The sequence below is a fragment of the Pezoporus occidentalis genome, unplaced genomic scaffold, assembly GCF_034315485.1.
Source record: "Pezoporus occidentalis ecotype Australia unplaced genomic scaffold, CSIRO_AGI_Poc_V1 ctg191, whole genome shotgun sequence".
Lineage (NCBI taxonomy): Eukaryota > Metazoa > Chordata > Aves > Psittaciformes > Psittacidae > Pezoporus > Pezoporus occidentalis.
The window spans coordinates 262,263-280,273 of record NW_026913760.1 but is presented as its reverse complement, the minus strand read 5'-3'; the positions used below and the strand labels follow the sequence as shown (position 1 = coordinate 280,273).

The window sequence follows — 18,011 nt, the reverse complement described above, 5'->3', positions numbered from 1 at the left end:
CTGAGGTTCAAGTGCTCTGCAGACTCAACAGCTCTTCTAAAAGGATATCCAATGGAGAGGTCATTGAGCAGCTGCAGCGTCTTGGAGGTGATGGGCTCGCACCGACCCCAGTACTTCAAGTTGGTGATGCTAGGAAAGAGGACAATAAGGATGATCAGAGGGGTTTGCTTGGCTTCCCCTTTGCTGTGCGGCGGATTCTTCAGTTCAAGAGCCACCCAACATCATCAGCTCCACCCTCCACCGAGACCACAGACATCACAAGCCACAAAATATTGGTATAAAATTACTGTACTTACATTTGGTTGACTAGAAAATTATCCTTCAGATAATCTTCACTACTTGGGTCCCAAGCTACACTGGCCCATACCCAGGCCCTTGGAATTCTGTGGCACTCCAGGGCTGGTTTCTGCAGCAAGGGTAAGAGAATTCTGCGGCAGTGACTACATGCAGACGTATGCAATTCTGCACCTGCACCATCCACTGTCAGCTGCAGAATTCTAATAGCCCTTGCTCCTTCCAGGAGAGCCATTTCACCCCTTGCGGACAACGCATCACCCCCATGCATGTAAAGATGGGGGTGATGATATAGAAGTTGAGGGGGAGCTAGTGGCTGCACCTCACCAGGCACATGGCACTGGGTGTCAGCACTGGAGCTACTGAATTGGTTCAAAAACACTAATGGAGGCTGCTAAAGCCATGACAAAAAGCCAGTGGACAGGTCTGGTCCAGAGAAGAGCTGCCAAGAACAGGCCAAATAGGTGCCTACCAGAGTGGAGGAGTTTTAAGGAAGGACCTGCACTACTCTGGGACTGAACAGCACAGTTTGAAGGAGCAGTCCCCTCCCCATTGAGCTTTCGTGGCTGGTGATTGCCAATAGTCAAGTGACAGGGCATGAGTGCTTGAGGCTGTCCCCTCCCTGACTGTGGTTTTACTGAGCAGACACTGCAAAGAGAATCCGTTCTCCTGGTGTACAGCTTATTGTGGTGGCTCCACGACGGATAAATCAATCCTGGACATTGCGTGTGACTCAGGCCCTGACAAAAGCCCGTGTTCTCTCCAGTAACCAGATGTTACTAGGTTTAGACTGAACAACACTCCCTCATATACCAGTTCTCCTGGTAATACCTTCAAACAAACCCTGGAATCTGTGATGCCTGCATCAGGAACACTTACATTTTTCCTATGAAGACGCTCAGGACCATGGTCTCATCATTCAGCCCCAGGACCTCCGAGAGGCGGCGGTAGAGCTGGAAGGGGGAAACAACACCAATTAAAAGCTGCCAAGAAAACAAGTTCTGATCAAAGGTTCTTCTCTTGCCCTCCCTTTGCAGCACACATGCCTGGGGGGGGGGGGGCACATCTCTACTTTCCCAGACCACAAGCTTCTCTGTGCTGACTGGTCTGATCCAGACCAATACTCGCCCTCATCACTGCTACCTCTTTATACCCCTCGTCACAGCAGGTTCAGGTACTGTACACAGTTACTGGAGCACTTGCTTTGCCGAAGGAAAGGGGATATCACTCCTCCACCTGCAGCTTCATGCAGTATCTTAAGTGTATTTGTCTGGAACTCTTAAGCCCCTTGTCATACCACTGCTTCAAAGTCTCTGGGGTGGGGAAGGAAAGCCATATGTGACTGGAAAGGAAGAGAACCTGACTGGAGTGATGATACTCCTATTCTTTACATGTTCTTTATTTAAAAAAGGTATTTTGCATTTCTAAAGAGACATCAAGGCAAAGTCCAGTACATCTACAATTGCCTTGTGATGAAGAGGATGGATATTTATCTACACTTTGGAGCTGAGGAAGCAAGGTACAGATGCTAAGCTCAGGTTCCTCATAGGTGTATGAGGTGGTGCAACCCACACACTTCCACAGTTATCATTTGAAGTCACAGCAGAAACTCAGCAAGTCACAAAACTGAACACAGGTCTCAAGTTCCAGGTTGCTGCCATAGTCATGGGCTCCTTCCTGACACTTACAGAACCGGGTAGTTCAAAATCAGCTCAGAGTTTAACACTGGACACACATCTAAACCACCTGGCACAGGTCTGGAGTGTTTGCAGCTATAAAGAGGAGAGAATAAATAATGCCACTTGCTCTCATTTTAAAAGGGTAGCTATTACTGGACTTTGCATCACCACAGAGATGCAGCCAAGAGGACTGATTACCTTGGAAGACTTCTGCACCTGATCTCCAATGTAGATCTTGCGGAACTGCTCGAAGAAGCTCAGCATGGCAAGCTCCAGCTTCTCATTCCCTGCCTGTGCCAGGCGAGAGTCCGTCAAGTTCATCAGCTGCAGCACCCTGCACAGAGGGGAAAAACACACCTTGGAGAAGGACACAGGCAGAAAGGAGGGATTTCTGCTGTATCCCAGCTGTGTACAACAGTATCTGTTACCTTCTGTGGGCATTGTGGGCCAAGAACTGATAAAACTGGTAAAACTCTCACTAGGGCACATTCCTCCTCAGCACAAGGCTGTTGTAAGGATTCCGTATCCCTTTAACAGGGATGCAAGGCCTTGGATTTAATTTGCTGCAGAAGTGACTTTCAGGTGCTTTAGAGCACTGCCCCATGACTGGTCCATCAAAACCACCTGAGCAATGTGCTCCCCTCACAACAGCCAGACTCTAAACGACAACCCCAACTTCAGCAGCAGCACTGCTGTGACCTGTGCACAGTGAGCAGGCCTGGCTGGCAAGGAAGGGGTGAAGGGATTTGAGGTAACACATATGCAGCAGAGCAGGGGAGCAAAAGCAATGAGATTCTTTTTGGCAAGTGCCACAAAGCACAAAGTGGGAAAAGATAAAACAGACTTTTCTGAACATCTCTCATACATGCTGGCTCTGAAGCAGCTGAAATATATGCAGGGTCTCACCACTTCCCCTTCAGTAACTCATCAGCTACATGGGAAGCCAGGGCTTGACGTTATCCATTGGCTCACCAACAGGCCAGCTTCCATACACTCCCAGTTACATCCTTTTCCTACCCTAGCTTCCAAGCGGAGCAATTTGGCTCTGGAGCAGAAGGCACTCAGTGTGACTCAAGGTCGCTCTACGTGTTCTCACATCCACAAAATAAAGCTTGCACTGGAGAGGATTTACAATCCCAAATATTCAGCATCGGTTAGATGATGTGTTAAAGCTATAGGAGAACTACAATATTCACAGTGTATTTATCACTTTGGATCATTAACTAGGAAAAAGACTTTTCCCCCCACCCCAGCAAATAACCATCATGCATTTAGTTCTGCTTCAATGCATGCAGTTAAGCCTGGTGTAATCCCCCTCTCACATGCTCTTCCTCTCTCATTCTCTTTCTCATGACCCACATCTCCCAATTTATCCAAGCCACAGCAGAAGGCTGCTGAGTGGCTCCAGCCAGCGCCCCAATCTCTTCTTCCAGGGTGGCCAATTCCACACTTGCTCAGTGACAAGAGGGGAAGAACATGGTGGCAGCTTCAGGAGGGCAATTCTTTTGTGGTCTTCAGTGGTGGTGCAGCTAGAAAAGAGCATCCCTACCGACAGACCAACTCGCCATCCATCGCATCCTGCTCATCCGTGCTGGCGAAGGAGACCCTGCCACCGATCACTGCCCCGATGATATAGACGAGCCATGTCAGGCGCCCTGCAACCAACAGACACATCACAACCAGCCCATCACAAGGAGGAAGGTGCATTTTGTTTTGGCAAAGGCAGGATTCAGAGGGAGGATCTTCCTGCTTTTGTGCCCATCTATACCCAAATTACTCCGTTTTCCACTTGCAGGCACAGCTTTGCTAGAAAGGAAACAAGAACGTGAGGTCTGCCCGAAAGATTTCACTATTTAAATCTATTCCACTGCAGAAAGCCACTTGTAAAACTGTGTTCAGAGTGTTTCAACACATGTAGACACCAGCAGGCAGTGTTTATTCTTTCAAAGTACATGTGGCTGGTGGAGAAGACAACCTCATGTGGAGCTTTGCCCACACATACAAAGAGAAATAAAGAAGTGCTGTGTTAGATCAGACAATACCGCTTCAAAAGGAAGAGGAACAGTTTCCACACCTGTGCTGATGTGCCTAACTCCTCCTCAGACAAGGAAGCCAGCTATGTTATCAGAGAAGGGGCATAACACAGCTAAACTTTAGCCTCCAAAGGAGCTGTTTCTTTACAACCAGGATTAAGCAATTCTTAAACCAACCAGCCAGGCAAGTACAAAACCTGCACGCTGAATGCACCCAACACTGTGGGCATCCTCCTTCATCCTTCAGACACCGGCATCAGCTGAAAACCTCACTCCCAGTTACTCATTACCAACAAGCAGCTGGAGGTCTCTGTCCCGTACTCAGTGGGGAGATTCAAATGAGCACTCCACAACCTGCCACTGACAAAAGAGGGAGGGGGCCAGGGAGTGCTGACCACCTCTGGATGGGGGAACATCCTCAGAACTCATCTCTGAAAGCCTGGGGAAGGAAGTGCTACATCTCCCCCCAAAAGGAATGGAGTCAGCTGTAGGACAGCAATATCTTCAGCAGCAATGCTGTGTCTGTCTACAGCCAAAAATATTCTACACCTTACGAGCACCACCCTGTTTGTGAGATCTGCCTCCCAGCTTTAGGTGCAGGGCTTTCACCATGAGTGCAGGCTTCTGACAGGGTGCTCAGGAGAACGGGCAACCTACTGCGAGCTCATAGGCCACAGTTCTCAAACACGCTCACCTTCTTGTACAGCAACGTCCATGGGGCTGGCAGTGGCACTCTGCAGCAGCTCCTGGTAGGACTGGGCTGACTGGTCAAAGAGCTGCACGAGCAGAGCACAGGTCTTCTCGTACTCGCACCGGCCAATGGTGGACAGCTGATCTAGCTGCTGCTGTACAAGGCCAGTATCATCCAGTGGATCCTCCAAACCATCCCTAAGGAGCAAGAAAGCAGATTACAAAAGATTACACGAACCTCAACAGTAAGTTTACTGCAAACTCCAGAACCAGGTAACCGTGCTGTTAAGACACCTAAAACGGTATAAGCTGGTCAGTCTTCCTGAGGAGAGGCATTAGTTTATTTGATCATTTGTCTTCATCAAACACAAACACACACAAGGTGGAATTCATCCCACACCAGTTCAGGCATTAACAGTCCTGTAGGCTGCACTTACACTCAAAGGGAAAACAAAAGATACTTTTAGGTGTAATTTTGCCATCCTACAGCAGAGATTTAACAACCGAGTCACACTTTGTATACATATTCCTCTCTGCTGGCAGTGTAAATGGTATGCTGCAGATGTTTGATAAGATGAATTCTACACATAACCAGAGACCACTCAGGTCAATCTCAGCCATTGGAGATTGAGCAAGGTCTCAAAGAAGCCAGCTTAAAACAAACTTCAGAGGCAGAACATGCAGTTTAGGTGAACCAGCCTTAGGAACCAATGGTGACTCCCAGAACTTCCTGCAGCCATACCCATTTCTAAACAGGAATTCAGAATGAAAACACACTGGAGCCTGCTGTGTTAGCCTGGTGCTGGCAGGCAGGCTGCTGCCATCCCTCTGCTCTGCTTACCTCAGGATGATGTGCACAGACTCCAGCCTGGATGTGATGTAAGCTTTTGTGACTTCTGGGGTGTACGTTTCCAGCATGTGAGGCTCTGTGGCTTTAACGTAGGGCACTGACGCAGCCAGGCGCTGCCACAGGCTCAGCAGATAGTGAACGCTGTTTGGGGCAAACTCCCAGTGCTGCAGGAGAAAGAGAGGGCAGGAAAGCAGGGAGGAGAGGGCGAGGAAACCAAGTTATGATCTTGGTTCTTTCACCCAGGTTATCTGGACTCACACAGCACAGACAAGGCAGTATCTAGCAGCTTTAATACTGTGGGTGCCAATGTGAGCAATGAGTTTTACACCTGAATGCAATGGGCATTATCAGCATCCAGTGAACACTGACAGACAATCCTTAGCTCCTGGGTGGTGCAGCTGAGCCAAAGTCTTTGGTCCCAAACTGCTGCTGAGCTCATGCTATAGCATGCTGTGAGCAGCTCCCCCAGTAGAATGTACAGCTTAAAGCTGTTTCCCAGATAAATATTAAGATTTAAGAGACAAAGGCATTATGCAAGCTATACACTTTCCTTGACCATATTCTGTGCAGGGGTGCAGTTACAAGCTGTATCCACCAGTGGAAAACACAGTGAGAATATGGCATGATATTCATATTACAAGCAACCCCTTCAACTGCATTTGAATAGTGATTGATACATAAGTCTAAAAATAAGTCTTATTTAACAAGCTGGTTTTTTTGCCCTCTGCTAGGACATGGGAAGGCTCTGGAGGCACAGCAGCTCTGCCTTCCCTCACACCCTGCTCCATTCAGGAGGAATTCAGAGAATCATCAATGCTTCTCCACAGGGTTCTGCCAGAGCCTGGGGGGCTTTGTGGTAAAATAACAGCAAATTACAGGGCAAAGAACAGCCAAGAGGGTTGTGATTTTGTTTGAAGAGAAGACAAAGGGCATGAGCACCCCTCGAGGGGGAGCAGAACCACTCTGTACCTGCAGGCTGGTCACGGTGAAGTTGGCAATGAGTCTGATGACCTCGGGGTAGTTCTCCACCTTCACCAGCTCTCCCAGCTGGTAGTTGCTTTTCAACCGGGCCAGCAACCGGCAGAACTCATGGTAGTTGTTTGGGTCTGACAAACTCTGAGAGAAGAACAGGAGGAGAACTGAGAAACACTCCCCAGTGCTTGGTGGTGAGCTACAGGAGGTGCAGAGATGGTGGAATGGTAGGAAAAGGAAGAGAGCAGCAAGATGAGGGTGCTGAGGTGCTGGCACAGGGTGCCCAGAGAAGCTGTGGCTGCCCCATCCCTGGCAGTGTTCAAGGCCAGGTTGGATCAGGCTTGGAGCAAGCTGCTCCAGTGGAAGGTGTCCCTGCCCGTGGCAGGGGGCTGGAACTGGATGAGCTTTAAGGTCCCTTCCAACACAAACCAGCCTGGGATTTTATGTTGCACCCTTCACCCCAGTGCCACAAGTGGGACACACACATTAGAGAGTATTTTTGGTGAAAAAACATGATGCTGAGTAAGCAGGGACCCAATTCCACTGCCTGCATCCAAATACTCACCTGGGGGTTTTCCAGTATTCGTTTAACTCCATCCACGAGATGAGATAAGAACTTTGCTCTCTCTGCGTTGTTGAAGAGGGATCTGCGCACAGAGGCTATCTGCACCAGGCAGGACAGGACCTGGAAGGGGCAAAGAATAAATAGGAAGGAATCAGAGCAATAAAGTGAACAGCACGTTTCCTTTTCATGACATAAGGAATCATTTCAGTCTGCTGCTCCTTTGCATGCTCTGGAACAGCTCCTTCTCTTTGCGGCTGTGTCATCTGGGTATGTCAAAGGTGTGTTCCAAACTCTGCTCCCAGAGATGCTGGGATTTCTTCAGATGGAGAATACAGATTGCATCAGACTGAACATGCCCCCGGATTGGCAGGGAAAGCTGCTGAACTTAACTAAGACTTGGAGAAGTATTGCTGGAGACAGAATGAAAGGCAGGAATAAAAATAAATAAGTCGATCTCAACCCACCCTCTGGAATTTAAATCCAGAGTGAATTCCCAGGGTGCCGCTGCAGTAGTAACAGGGTAGTGAATAGGATTTGGAAGAGCAGCAGCAGTTAGCTAGGACTGGCACCCTGCAAGCCTTACCCAGAGGCAAAACCTCATTCCTTCTGACCAGCTCTGACTGAGAAGTATTTGTCAGAGAGGGCAATGCCTGGCAGGCAGGTCTTTTTTTTTCAAAGAAGAAATAATCCATCTTTCAGTTCAGCTGCTCTACTGGCCACTTCATCCAACTGGGACATGGCCTAGTTTGAAAGTGTGGAAGGAGAAAGTACATTGATCAGTTGTGCTCCCTACCTACTCGCAGTACGGTTTTAGGACTGACTCAGCAGTTCAGTGGGAATAGCATCCCTCAAAAAGGGGTGGCTGGGAGAGTGAGCAGGCAGGCTCCAAGCTATGGAAAGACAAGGAAGGGGGCTGGAAGCAAACAAGCTGCTCTTAGGTCAAATCTAAACCTGCAGATGCATCAAGATACAAGCAGCAGCACTGGATCCTTTGTCACTATGGCACATGCCAGTGTCATCAGTGTGGAGGCAGCTGTGTGAAGCCAGCCTAAGGCATTTTAATCACCAGTAAGTATCCCAGATGAATCCTACACACACTGCCTGGTAGTGGAGTCTGTAAGGGAAATAAACACTGAACTTACCAGAGGAGAAAACGAAGGAGGGATGGAATGATAAAGATCAAAAAACAACTGAAGGGTTGAAGAATCCAGGAATGCTGAAAAAGAACAGAGCATTATACTGAGGACACCTCCATCTACTGCTTTCCATAGGTGTAAAGCTCAGCTTACCAACCATGGCATGTGTACTGTCATGTGAAGTACCACTCTAGGAATACATTCCCAAGGGATTTGACATTTTTACCCCATTTCCTTTCCTAGAAATAAAGTAAATCTCCTGGTACTTGCTGCTAAGACAAAATTATAGGGAGATATTTTAAGCACACAATCTGTGAAACTGCCTGCAAAGTGACTGGTGAGAACAGCAAGGATGCTGAGAGCAGGTGCCCAGTCACTTGGTACTGCCATTTCTAAAGCAGCCCAACCATTTGCTGTTTCCTGAATTGGCAGGTGGAAGACTGGAAGGGCAGAGGGTGTTTTTATAGCCCAAGAGAGCCAACCCCAACTGAATTGCTTTTGTAATGGCGCTAAGGAAAGGCTGGATTTTACATCTGACATCCTACATGGCCGTTTATTGCAGTACAGCAAGGGATGGAGCAGGTCAGCCCTGCTCTCAGCTGCTGTGGCGTAGCTCACAGCCAGCTTACCTGATCTCCAACTGGTTGGGATCTGCACAGTGCAAAGATCATCTGAGGACTCGTCTGTTGATGTGCCAATGAAATCAAAGTTCAGGCAGTTGTGTGTGAGCTTAAGCAGCTGCATGAGCAGCCCGTGCTGGCTCTCATCGTTCAGGTTCAGGTTCTTCCCAGAAGCCTATAAAAGACATGGAATTACAAAAAGGAAAAAGAAATCAAGGTGACAGCTGAGTCTGAGGCAGTAATTTAACTTGAAACAGGATGTGGCAATCATAAGGATCACATGCCACATGCACCAACACCAGTGATCACATACTTTCACAGGCAGCATGTGTATTTACATGCTTTATCTTCACAGGAGATGGATAAACAGCACTTTCTTTTTCACTCAGCTTGTACTGCACAGGAGGAAAACTAGCCAGGCTTGCCAGCATACAATCATACCATGAGATTCCAAAGATAAGGAAGTTCTTATTAAGGTTAAACACAAGAATACATTTCCTGCCTGAGGAGCACTTTGCAGCAGGGAATCCTGTTGCTCCACCTACCCCTCCTATGGAAATGAGTGCCTCCATTTCTGCTGCACAGATGATCTGCACAAACCCTGCTCTGGTTACACACTGCCATGGGCAGGGAACACAGGGATACTCTCAAGTAACACAAAGAACTCAATGGACATGAAATGCCAGGTCATTTCACTGCAGCTGAAATGCAGCATTTGGGTCTGGGATCCAGGGACAGGCCAGCCTGTCTGTGCTTTGTATTATCACTCTGTACTTAAACCAAACCAAAAATCCCCAAACTAATAACAAAATAAACCCCAAAACTGCAGTCCTGATCCAGCTCTGGGGCAACAGCAGAAGAGGGACCTGGAGCTGTTGGAGCGAGGCCAGAGGAGGCCACGGAGCTGCTGCGAGGGCTGGAGCAGCTCTGCTCTGGAGCCAGGCTGAGAGAGCTGGGCTGGGTCAGCCTGGAGAAGAGAAGGCTCCTGAAGGGGAGGCCTTAGAGCAGCTCCAGTGCCTAAAGCAGCTGCAGGAAGACTGGAGAGGGGCTTTGGCCAAGGGCCTGTAGGGACAGGACAAAGGGAATGGCTTTAACCTGCCAAAGAGGAGATTGAGAGGAGCTCTTAGGCAGAAGAGCCCAAAGCCTGTTACCCAACACGCAGCCCCAAAAGAGATGCCAAATGACAGATTCCTTACCTGTTTCAGTAAATTGCATGACAGCGTGAAAATATCGAACAAAGATGAATCACGGAAGGAAGAGGCAATTTTCCTGTGCTTGGTCAGTGGATGAGTAGTATCCGCCTGAGCAGAGAGAAAAGCAATGCTTAGACCTGAGGGGCAGAGGTGGAACAAGACCAGCAGGACACAGCGGAGCCCTGTTAAGCCCTGGGACACCCAGGTCTTCCTCCCCAAAGTGATGTCACACCAGTTGGCTACTCCAGGGGGATGCACTGTGCTATGGCTCTTCCATGGATAAAATCATACTGCTGATGACAGGACCTTCCACCTCCAATACTCACAGTGCAGCTTCCCTGCACCCTGCCTGACAGCAAGGGTGGGTTTACCCTCAAGTTCATTTCAATCTCTTCCAAAGCAGGATCAAAAGTACTTCAGTCATTTTAGAAACTCCAACACTGCCTTCTAAAGTGCTCCAAGCTCCTGAGAGTTCGATCCTACCTGAAGCCCTGGGCAGACACATGGTCAAGTCCTAGCAATCCTAATTCCCCTCCTGAACCTGCACAGATGAGAAGAAACTAGGAGAGTTAACCACTGCCAGCCAGTTTGGACTGTGCTGTATCTATCACAGCAAGCTTCAGTTCTGGACCTCTCACTGTAGCAGAATAAAAAGGCGAGATGAGATTCAAGAGGCAAATCCACACAAACTGCTTTATACTGGATAACAAAGTCTCCAGCTGGTTCAAGCAGAGGCACACAATGTGAAGCTCCACTTTCCTTATGCTTTTGTTACTACACCTCTTTTAACCTTAAATATGCAGCCTTCTCATCCAGCATTGCAGGAGTCTGCAGCTCTAACCACCGCAGACCTCACTTCAATGTATGAACCATCACAACAACCCCATGGAGGCTGCAAACAGTCCTGTCTCTTATACTGCAGGTGAGAAGGAGAAGAAGCCCTGCATCACCCAGCAGATCAGAACTGAACCTAAATTGCTCAGGTGCTCTAATGATAGAATTACCATTCCTTACCTCCTGCTATTAGATTTTAGGCTCTTTCAGGAAATGAGCCTTATTTCCTCTCTCTGTGGTCACTGCAGATCTCACGTGGGTCTGGGCTCACAGTGAATAAGCATTTCTCTTTTCCTTCACCAGGAGGCCACGTACCTTCCACCAGTGAACTGCTGCAGCACAGGGGATACTCAGCACCCGTGGGCAAGCCTGTGCAGTACTCACAGGATGAAAACTGAGACTTCCCAACAGTTACCAGCACTCTGCTTTATTTGTTCTGGGAGCTTATGGAACAAGCACCTTGGCAAACAGAGCTTGAGGAACTTCAACTGTCGTGCAGTGCAGCTGGAAGTTTCACCAGTTACCAAGAAAAGCCTGAAGAGAAGCCCCATGAAGGAGCTTTGGGGGGGGGGGGTTGCCATGTACACAAGCAAGACCTCACTCATGAGTGGCCATGTTGGCACATTTACTATTTTGCAAGTAATGGCATTTTTAGACTTTCCCAGATGAGTCACTGAATGCAGCCCTGAGCACTGGCTGGCACAGAGCACGCTCAGGAAGGAGTAGTAAACTGTGGCAGGTTTGATAACCAAGAGCCTAGGAAGAGATTTCTGATCAGGCTTTAACTTCATTGCCTATTCTAGTAACAACCTGTAGAGACTGGAATTGGGACAGGTGCCAGCTTCTGTGCTGCCCATCCTCCTGCAAGCAGGAGTGTAGCACTGGATAAAGATGCTGACAGAAACAGAACCATTTCTAGAGGTCATCACACTTGCTTCTATCCCTGATGTAAGGAGGTGAAGGACCAGCCCCTGTGGAGATGCAGCTGGGGTTGTACAAAAGCCTGGGCATGGAAATGGTCACAGGGTGCCCAGAGAAGCCGTGGCTGCCCCATCCCTGGCAGTGTTCAAGACCAGGCTGGACACAAGGCCTTGGAGCAAGCTGCTCTAGTGGAAGGGGTCCCTGCCCATGGCAGGGGTTGGAGCTGGAGGACCTTCAAGGTCCCTTCCAACACAAACCAGTCTGGGATTCCATTCTATCTCAAATCACATCAAAATATGGGAGAGGATGGAAGATGCCAGTGAAACAAAACAGTTTCTCAGGACAGGAGGTTTCAGCATCTCACAACAGTGACTGGGTAAAAACAACAAAACAAAAAAGAACACCACCCAACACAACATCCCCACACCAAAACCCAAACCAACCCCCAACACCACACAGCAGGACACAACAATATGAATGAGAAAATTGGGACACTTACTTCACTGAGGAAGGCTGTAGCACTTACTTGATTAATTTCATTAGTTAGTTGGGACAGGATTGTCACTCCTATGATGCAGTGCTCTACACTATCCTGGGAAAGCAAAGGGACAAGGAATGCAGTTAGCAGTGCCAGGGGGTTATGAAGCTTCACCAGCATACAAACACCTTTCTGCTTGGAGACACGTTTGTGTACAAGTGCTTTACCTTTGTAGAACTGTGACTGGAAAAACGCCACGAGCAACCCCAAAAGAGAATTTTAAACATGCTTTTGAAATGCAGGATTTTGCGAGCAATGCAAAGGGGTCTGAAGAGCTGGGTAATAGGAGCTAATAAAACCAGGCTCCTTTCATTTAACAGTTTAATCAACCATTTTGTGCCTGAGCTCTGAAAGGGTTTGTTTTCCAAAAGTCAGTTTCATGTTAGCAGAGGCTCTGTGGGAACCTGACTATTAAAACTGCCAGATAAAAACTCTCCCTTCTAAACTCCAGACCTCAAACACCACAAGCAGCAGCTGACCAGGTTTCTCCAGCCACCCTCCTGCCACACAGAGCCCATCTCCCAGTCAAGGGACTCCATTCTCCATAGCCTGCTCAGCCTCTGCCTGCACTGGAGACACCCAACAAGGGGCCAATTGTGAGCTGAGCCTGTCACAGACACCTCCTCTCTGGGAACGTTAATCCATTTATCAACTGACTGAAGAGAAACAACCTGTGTTCTTCCTTTGCCCCAGTTTCTGTTCTGCAACTAATAAATGATGTTTCCTTTCCCAGCTCCACCTTGCTTTGCAGACCCCCAGCTCAACTTGGCTGCAAGAGAAACTGAGGCATACTTAGGCCTGGGACATGGTCACTTCTTTCCTGGACCAGCTCCTGATGACAGTCTTGGTATTTACATGATAATATCTGATAGAAGCTACTGGCAAACCTTGCTGAACCACAGCTTTAAAATCAACAGCAGCCTCCTGTACACTAGAGTAGCCAGAACAGGAAACCTAAGCAGGCAACCTTCCACCTACACAAGTGTTTTGGGCTGGGAATGAATCCCTTACACTGTGGTGGTAGCATGTATGTTTATGAACTAAGAGGCTCTTAAAGACAATTTGAAACAGGAACATGTTTAACACGCTAGTTTTGGGCTATATTTTGTTATGATAACTCAGCTAAATATCTAACACCATTTCCAGGCATGTGTCACCCTTGCAGTGAAGGGAAGCAAGTCAAGCATGGAACATTATTTCCCTCCTAGACAATGAACCCACGTGTTTACCATTCTGCACTCATCAGCAGGGTGTACTGAAGCTTGAAAGAAGAATTGTGCAACTGGAACGCTAGAAGATGGGTCTTAACCACTGCATACTAATGGTGGCAGCATCCAGAAATAAACCCCTGCCACACCAAGCTTCAAGCTGTAAACCACTGACCTGTCCTGCCAGTTGTCAGCTGCTCAGCCCTGGCAGTCACTATTCCACCAACAAATGCCCAGATGAAGGGCTGCACAGAGGATACTGAGGTGCTACACAACAGCTGGAAGAGCACGGACTTGGAAGTGCCACAAGGTGTGTATTCATCTCACAAAGAAAATCTGACCTGTAAAAACCTTGTGACATCTGTGATCACGTTCCTGAAGACATATTCATCCTTCTGACAGTCAAACCAGCCCAACTTTGTGATCCTGGCATACAACTGGATTAGGGCTTGTGTGACAAACGTTGCCAGCTTTGGCCTCGTGGCAAGGTAGTTGAGCACATAGTTCCCTGAAACAGAGAATAAGTATCTGCAGAGGAAAACTTGGCAGAAGGGACTGATGATAACACTGCTTTAGGAAAGCAGTGCAAAAAATAACCAGTAGCAGGTCAGATACAAATATTGACCTTTTACTTGTGCCTTTAACATACGAAAGCTGCGGAACAGATCTGGGAAGTGGTTAGAAGCAGGTGAAAGTTCTGCCCTACAAACCCTTGATACAGAACTCTTGATACACAGAAATGTTTCTTTGCCTTTCGGGCATCCTGCACCTCAGAATGTCCATGCAAAGCCCAGTAGGTTGCAGAAAACCTCCCAGCCACAGTGAAAGCCCACAGGACATTCCCATTAGTGTGATTAGAACTGAGGCTTGCACTTACGGATATCTATTCGCTGTTCCAATGGTAACGGGTTGTTTGTGCGTGACACGAGCTTGGTAAGGCAGGTAGCGGCCAGCAGCTGGGAGTAGGATGACTGCAAAGAGAAAGTCAGAAAGCAAAACACAAGGAAGAGTTTACTGCACATGTCAGATCAGCAGCAGTGCTGGGGTTTAAGCCAATTGCTCTCTAGAAATTTGAGTTTAAAGCATTCATTTCATTGGTAAATCTCAATACTTCCCATAGCATTTATTCTGTGTTTAGAGACACTAAAGTAAATCAAATTAGTGTTTGAAGTGTTAAAGAGCTTTTGAAAAGCAGAAGACACCAGAACCACCACTGAAGGCTGGAGTAAACTGCAAGCATCAAACTACACCAAGTTACCTTAAACACCTGCCTGGAAAAGCCAATCTGCCCTCTGAGCCATAGGAGTACATTACTGTGCCTTAAGAAGCATTTGTAACTTCCGCTTGACCACTAAATACAGGTAAAACTTTGCTTCTCCCAGCACAGCACAGGACCACTGAGCTGTAACCTAAGTCAGACTCACAGATGAGGGCAACCAACTACCTCAAAGCCTGGCTGCACCCGATTGCAGATCACAGCCGGGGAGATGACAAGCATCTGCATGCTCATTTCTGGAATATACATACTGCAGAAAGCTGAGTATCCAAGGTGCAGGAGATTCAACATTCCCAAGGATAATGGCAATAAAGTCAGATCCAGACTGAACAAAAAAACCCACAACCCTCTGGCAAGGGTCGGAGGGGCAATGGATCACACACAAAATGAAATTGGGCTCTAGGAGCTCCTCTAATTATATATCTAAAACTTGATTTGTGCTCAGGTAAACCAGTCATTAGCTCGAACATAAAAGCTTCAATCAGTTTGGTTTGGACTTCAAGTTGAACCAAATGTGGAATCCTTTGCTGTGTGTATATTTGCTCAGCCTGTTAAACATTTTCTGTGCTGATGCAAGGTAAGAACCCAATGGCCACTTCAAAAAAGAAAGCTGAAAGCACCAGGCACGATTTACTGCTGGCATCTCTGACATCCTTTCTGTTACACTAATTCTAAAGCACATGATCTGATTTTCCCTGTGTTAAACTGCTAGATTATTAAGACAACACTATAGCAGGGAAACATTCCAATGACACATTCCAGAAGCAGCACTGCTGGCTTTATCCCCACTGCACCTCTTTACACACACCAGTTTCTTCTCCCCAAAGCCTCCAGAGCAGGCAGCAGTTCCCACAGTCTTTGAAATACCACTGCCATAATAATGTTTTCAACTTGAAGCTTGCCGTGTCTCATGGAAGCCTGGGAGGAATGCAGCAAGGCCACAAGACATCAGAATTGACAACTATTTGTAGGAACCACTCCAGCAGCAGAATTAGCCATCAGAGCCAGCGCTTTTTTTGGCACAGGCTGCCCATGGATTGAGATACATGAGAGCACAGAAGGTATGGGATATAAACACTGCATATCACACCTTGAGGCTGTTTCCCTTATCAATGCCCAAAACACCAAGACACCCTCTGGACAATTATATTGCTTTACATACACTCCCTCTTTCTAGAAGCAGCTGGCACTTGCTCAGGCAGTCGGGGCTGTTGGTGAACTCAACCAGGGCTTTCTCTGCCTGCAGCCGTGTCGCGGTGTCTGTGGTCTCATAGAGCTGCTTGCACAGGTTCTCTAGCTGGGCTAGGCTCTGGAACACAGGAAAACACAGCAGTTAGAAACAAGAGGGGTTACAGTTCAGTTATGCAGCAGTTTAACCTGGGTTATAGGGATGTATATACGTATACACATGTACAACTTCACTGTCAGCACAAAGAGAAACACACCTCACCACATGGCTTCTGGGGTCTGGAAAACGTTTTACACCTCATCCTGTAACGTATCATCCTAATCTGGTGAACTGAAGGGAAAAAAAACCATCCTCAAGTCTACCTTTTCTGTCATCCAGTGTCAAATCCCTACAAACTTCATTTATATTCCCTTTGCAGGGCATCATAAGGGAAGACTTCAGCACCCTGGGATGTTGGAAGGATCTTGTGTTAAACCTTCACATGCAAATACCTAAAGCAGAGCAGAGCAAATGAAGAATGAGACGGGAGCCTTTGAGCAGCATCTCTGTGAACACTTCTGAAGGGAAATAAAACTACCAGGCAGATTCTCTGTGCTCAAACAACTGGAAAATACCTGCCATAAGCTGTGATCCAGGCAGATGGTTTCCCCCAGTGAAATCTTGGGTCTCCTAATGAAAAAGTGACTTCCCAGATGGATAGAAGTATTCCCTCGGGTTCCTGCTGCTCCATTAATGAGCAGGTATTTTCACCTGCTTTAGGGCTCTGTTCTGAGCTTCCAGAGGTGAAGCATTACAAGCTCAGCAGAACGTCTGTGCTCTGTATAAGAAGGATACATTGCCTGCTGGGTTTAGCTTCAGAGGAGAGAGCTCTGCGAAGCCGAGTTGCTGATGGGGTCAGTGGTGGCTCCACTCCTACACAAGCACAGCAGCTCCGTGCCAAAAGCACACACAAGCTCTGGATGCTTGGATGCTGAGATGATCGTTGGATAAGACAGTGTCAGAAGAAACACAGGGGGGACCCTTTGCAGATTCCCTTACCTTGAACCATATTCCAGAGCTCTGATTTGTTTATTCTTTTAAATAATCACAGAATCCTAGAATAGTTTGGGATGAGCTTAAAGCTCATCCAGTTCCAACCGCCTGCCACAGGCAGGGACACCTTCCACTAAAGCAGGTTGCTTTAAGGTCTCTTGCAAACCATTCCAGAACTCTACGATTTTCAGTGCCCGTCTGGAAAGCTGGAGATCATCCGCACAACGGGCAGCAAGGGGCAGGGATCATTTCCCTACAACCACTGGGCAATACTTACTCTTCCAAGAAAAAAAATACTCTTTCCTGTAACGATTATGCAGGGCAGGAGCTCTGCGCACTCCAGATAAGGCCTAAGGCATGAGCCAGCAGTGTGTGAAACGGGGAGACTGGTATCCTGCTAGCACTCCACACATGGGCTGTATCACCAGTGACGGGAGGAGCAAACCAGCACCGAGGACAACTACCACTGACCCAACCTCGTGGTTATTGCTCCTTGGAGAAGGAACAGCTCCCAAAACTCTTGGGAAAAAGAACCGGGTCCTCTGCACCTCAGGAAGGCAGAAGGCGGCGATGGGAGCTCAGGGGAGCCCATGGGGATTCCCAAGTGTGTGGCAGCCCTCGGGACAGGATTCTGGGAGAAGTGCTGAGTCCCAGGAGGCAGACCCAAGTGGCCGATAGCTCCTTCCCTGCCAACTCCTGGCCTTCCAAATTGCTTTTATCGGCTCCTCACAGGACAGCACTGAAATCCCAGGATTTCCCTACAGCTGCACACACCATATTCCAGCAACACAAACTACCACAACCAAAGTACTGATGCAATAAAAAATAAACCCCACTTGGTCCATTTTCTGCCATACATCACACCATAAAAGCTAAATGACAACCTGAACCGCTGGTCATCTCCCAGCTAGGAGCACATGGCTCCAATTCATACTGAGAAGCCTAAACTGCCACAGAGCTTCTCATCAAAACCTCCAGGGA

The 18,011-nt window shown here is 47.8% G+C and overlaps 1 protein-coding gene across 3 annotated transcripts in view; it reads right to left on the bottom strand.

Annotated features, from left to right (window-relative positions):
- XPO7 (exportin 7) overlaps nt 1–18,011 on the bottom strand; it is a 37,424-nt gene that overhangs the window by 10,816 nt on the left and 8,597 nt on the right. Inside the window, exons 1-16 of one of the 3 annotated variants that reach the window (XM_062616936.1) lie at nt 16,255–16,585; nt 15,972–16,118; nt 14,411–14,504; nt 13,875–14,041; nt 12,287–12,379; nt 10,036–10,140; nt 8,849–9,014; nt 8,226–8,299; nt 7,084–7,203; nt 6,516–6,662; nt 5,538–5,710; nt 4,701–4,894; nt 3,523–3,628; nt 2,172–2,307; nt 1,174–1,247; nt 49–129 (exon numbers count right to left, since the gene is read on the bottom strand). In XM_062616936.1, coding sequence (XP_062472920.1) covers nt 49–129; nt 1,174–1,247; nt 2,172–2,307; nt 3,523–3,628; nt 4,701–4,894; nt 5,538–5,710; nt 6,516–6,662; nt 7,084–7,203; nt 8,226–8,299; nt 8,849–9,014; nt 10,036–10,140; nt 12,287–12,379; nt 13,875–14,041; nt 14,411–14,504; nt 15,972–16,118; nt 16,255–16,314 — 1,937 coding nt within the window. In that variant the 5' untranslated portion in view covers nt 16,315–16,585. Of the gene's footprint in view, nt 1–48; nt 130–1,173; nt 1,248–2,171; nt 2,308–3,522; nt 3,629–4,700; nt 4,895–5,537; nt 5,711–6,515; nt 6,663–7,083; nt 7,204–8,225; nt 8,300–8,848; nt 9,015–10,035; nt 10,141–12,286; nt 12,380–13,874; nt 14,042–14,410; nt 14,505–15,971; nt 16,119–16,254; nt 16,586–18,011 lie in introns of those variants that run through there. The other 2 variants (XM_062616934.1, XM_062616935.1) reach the window with 2 other exon arrangements.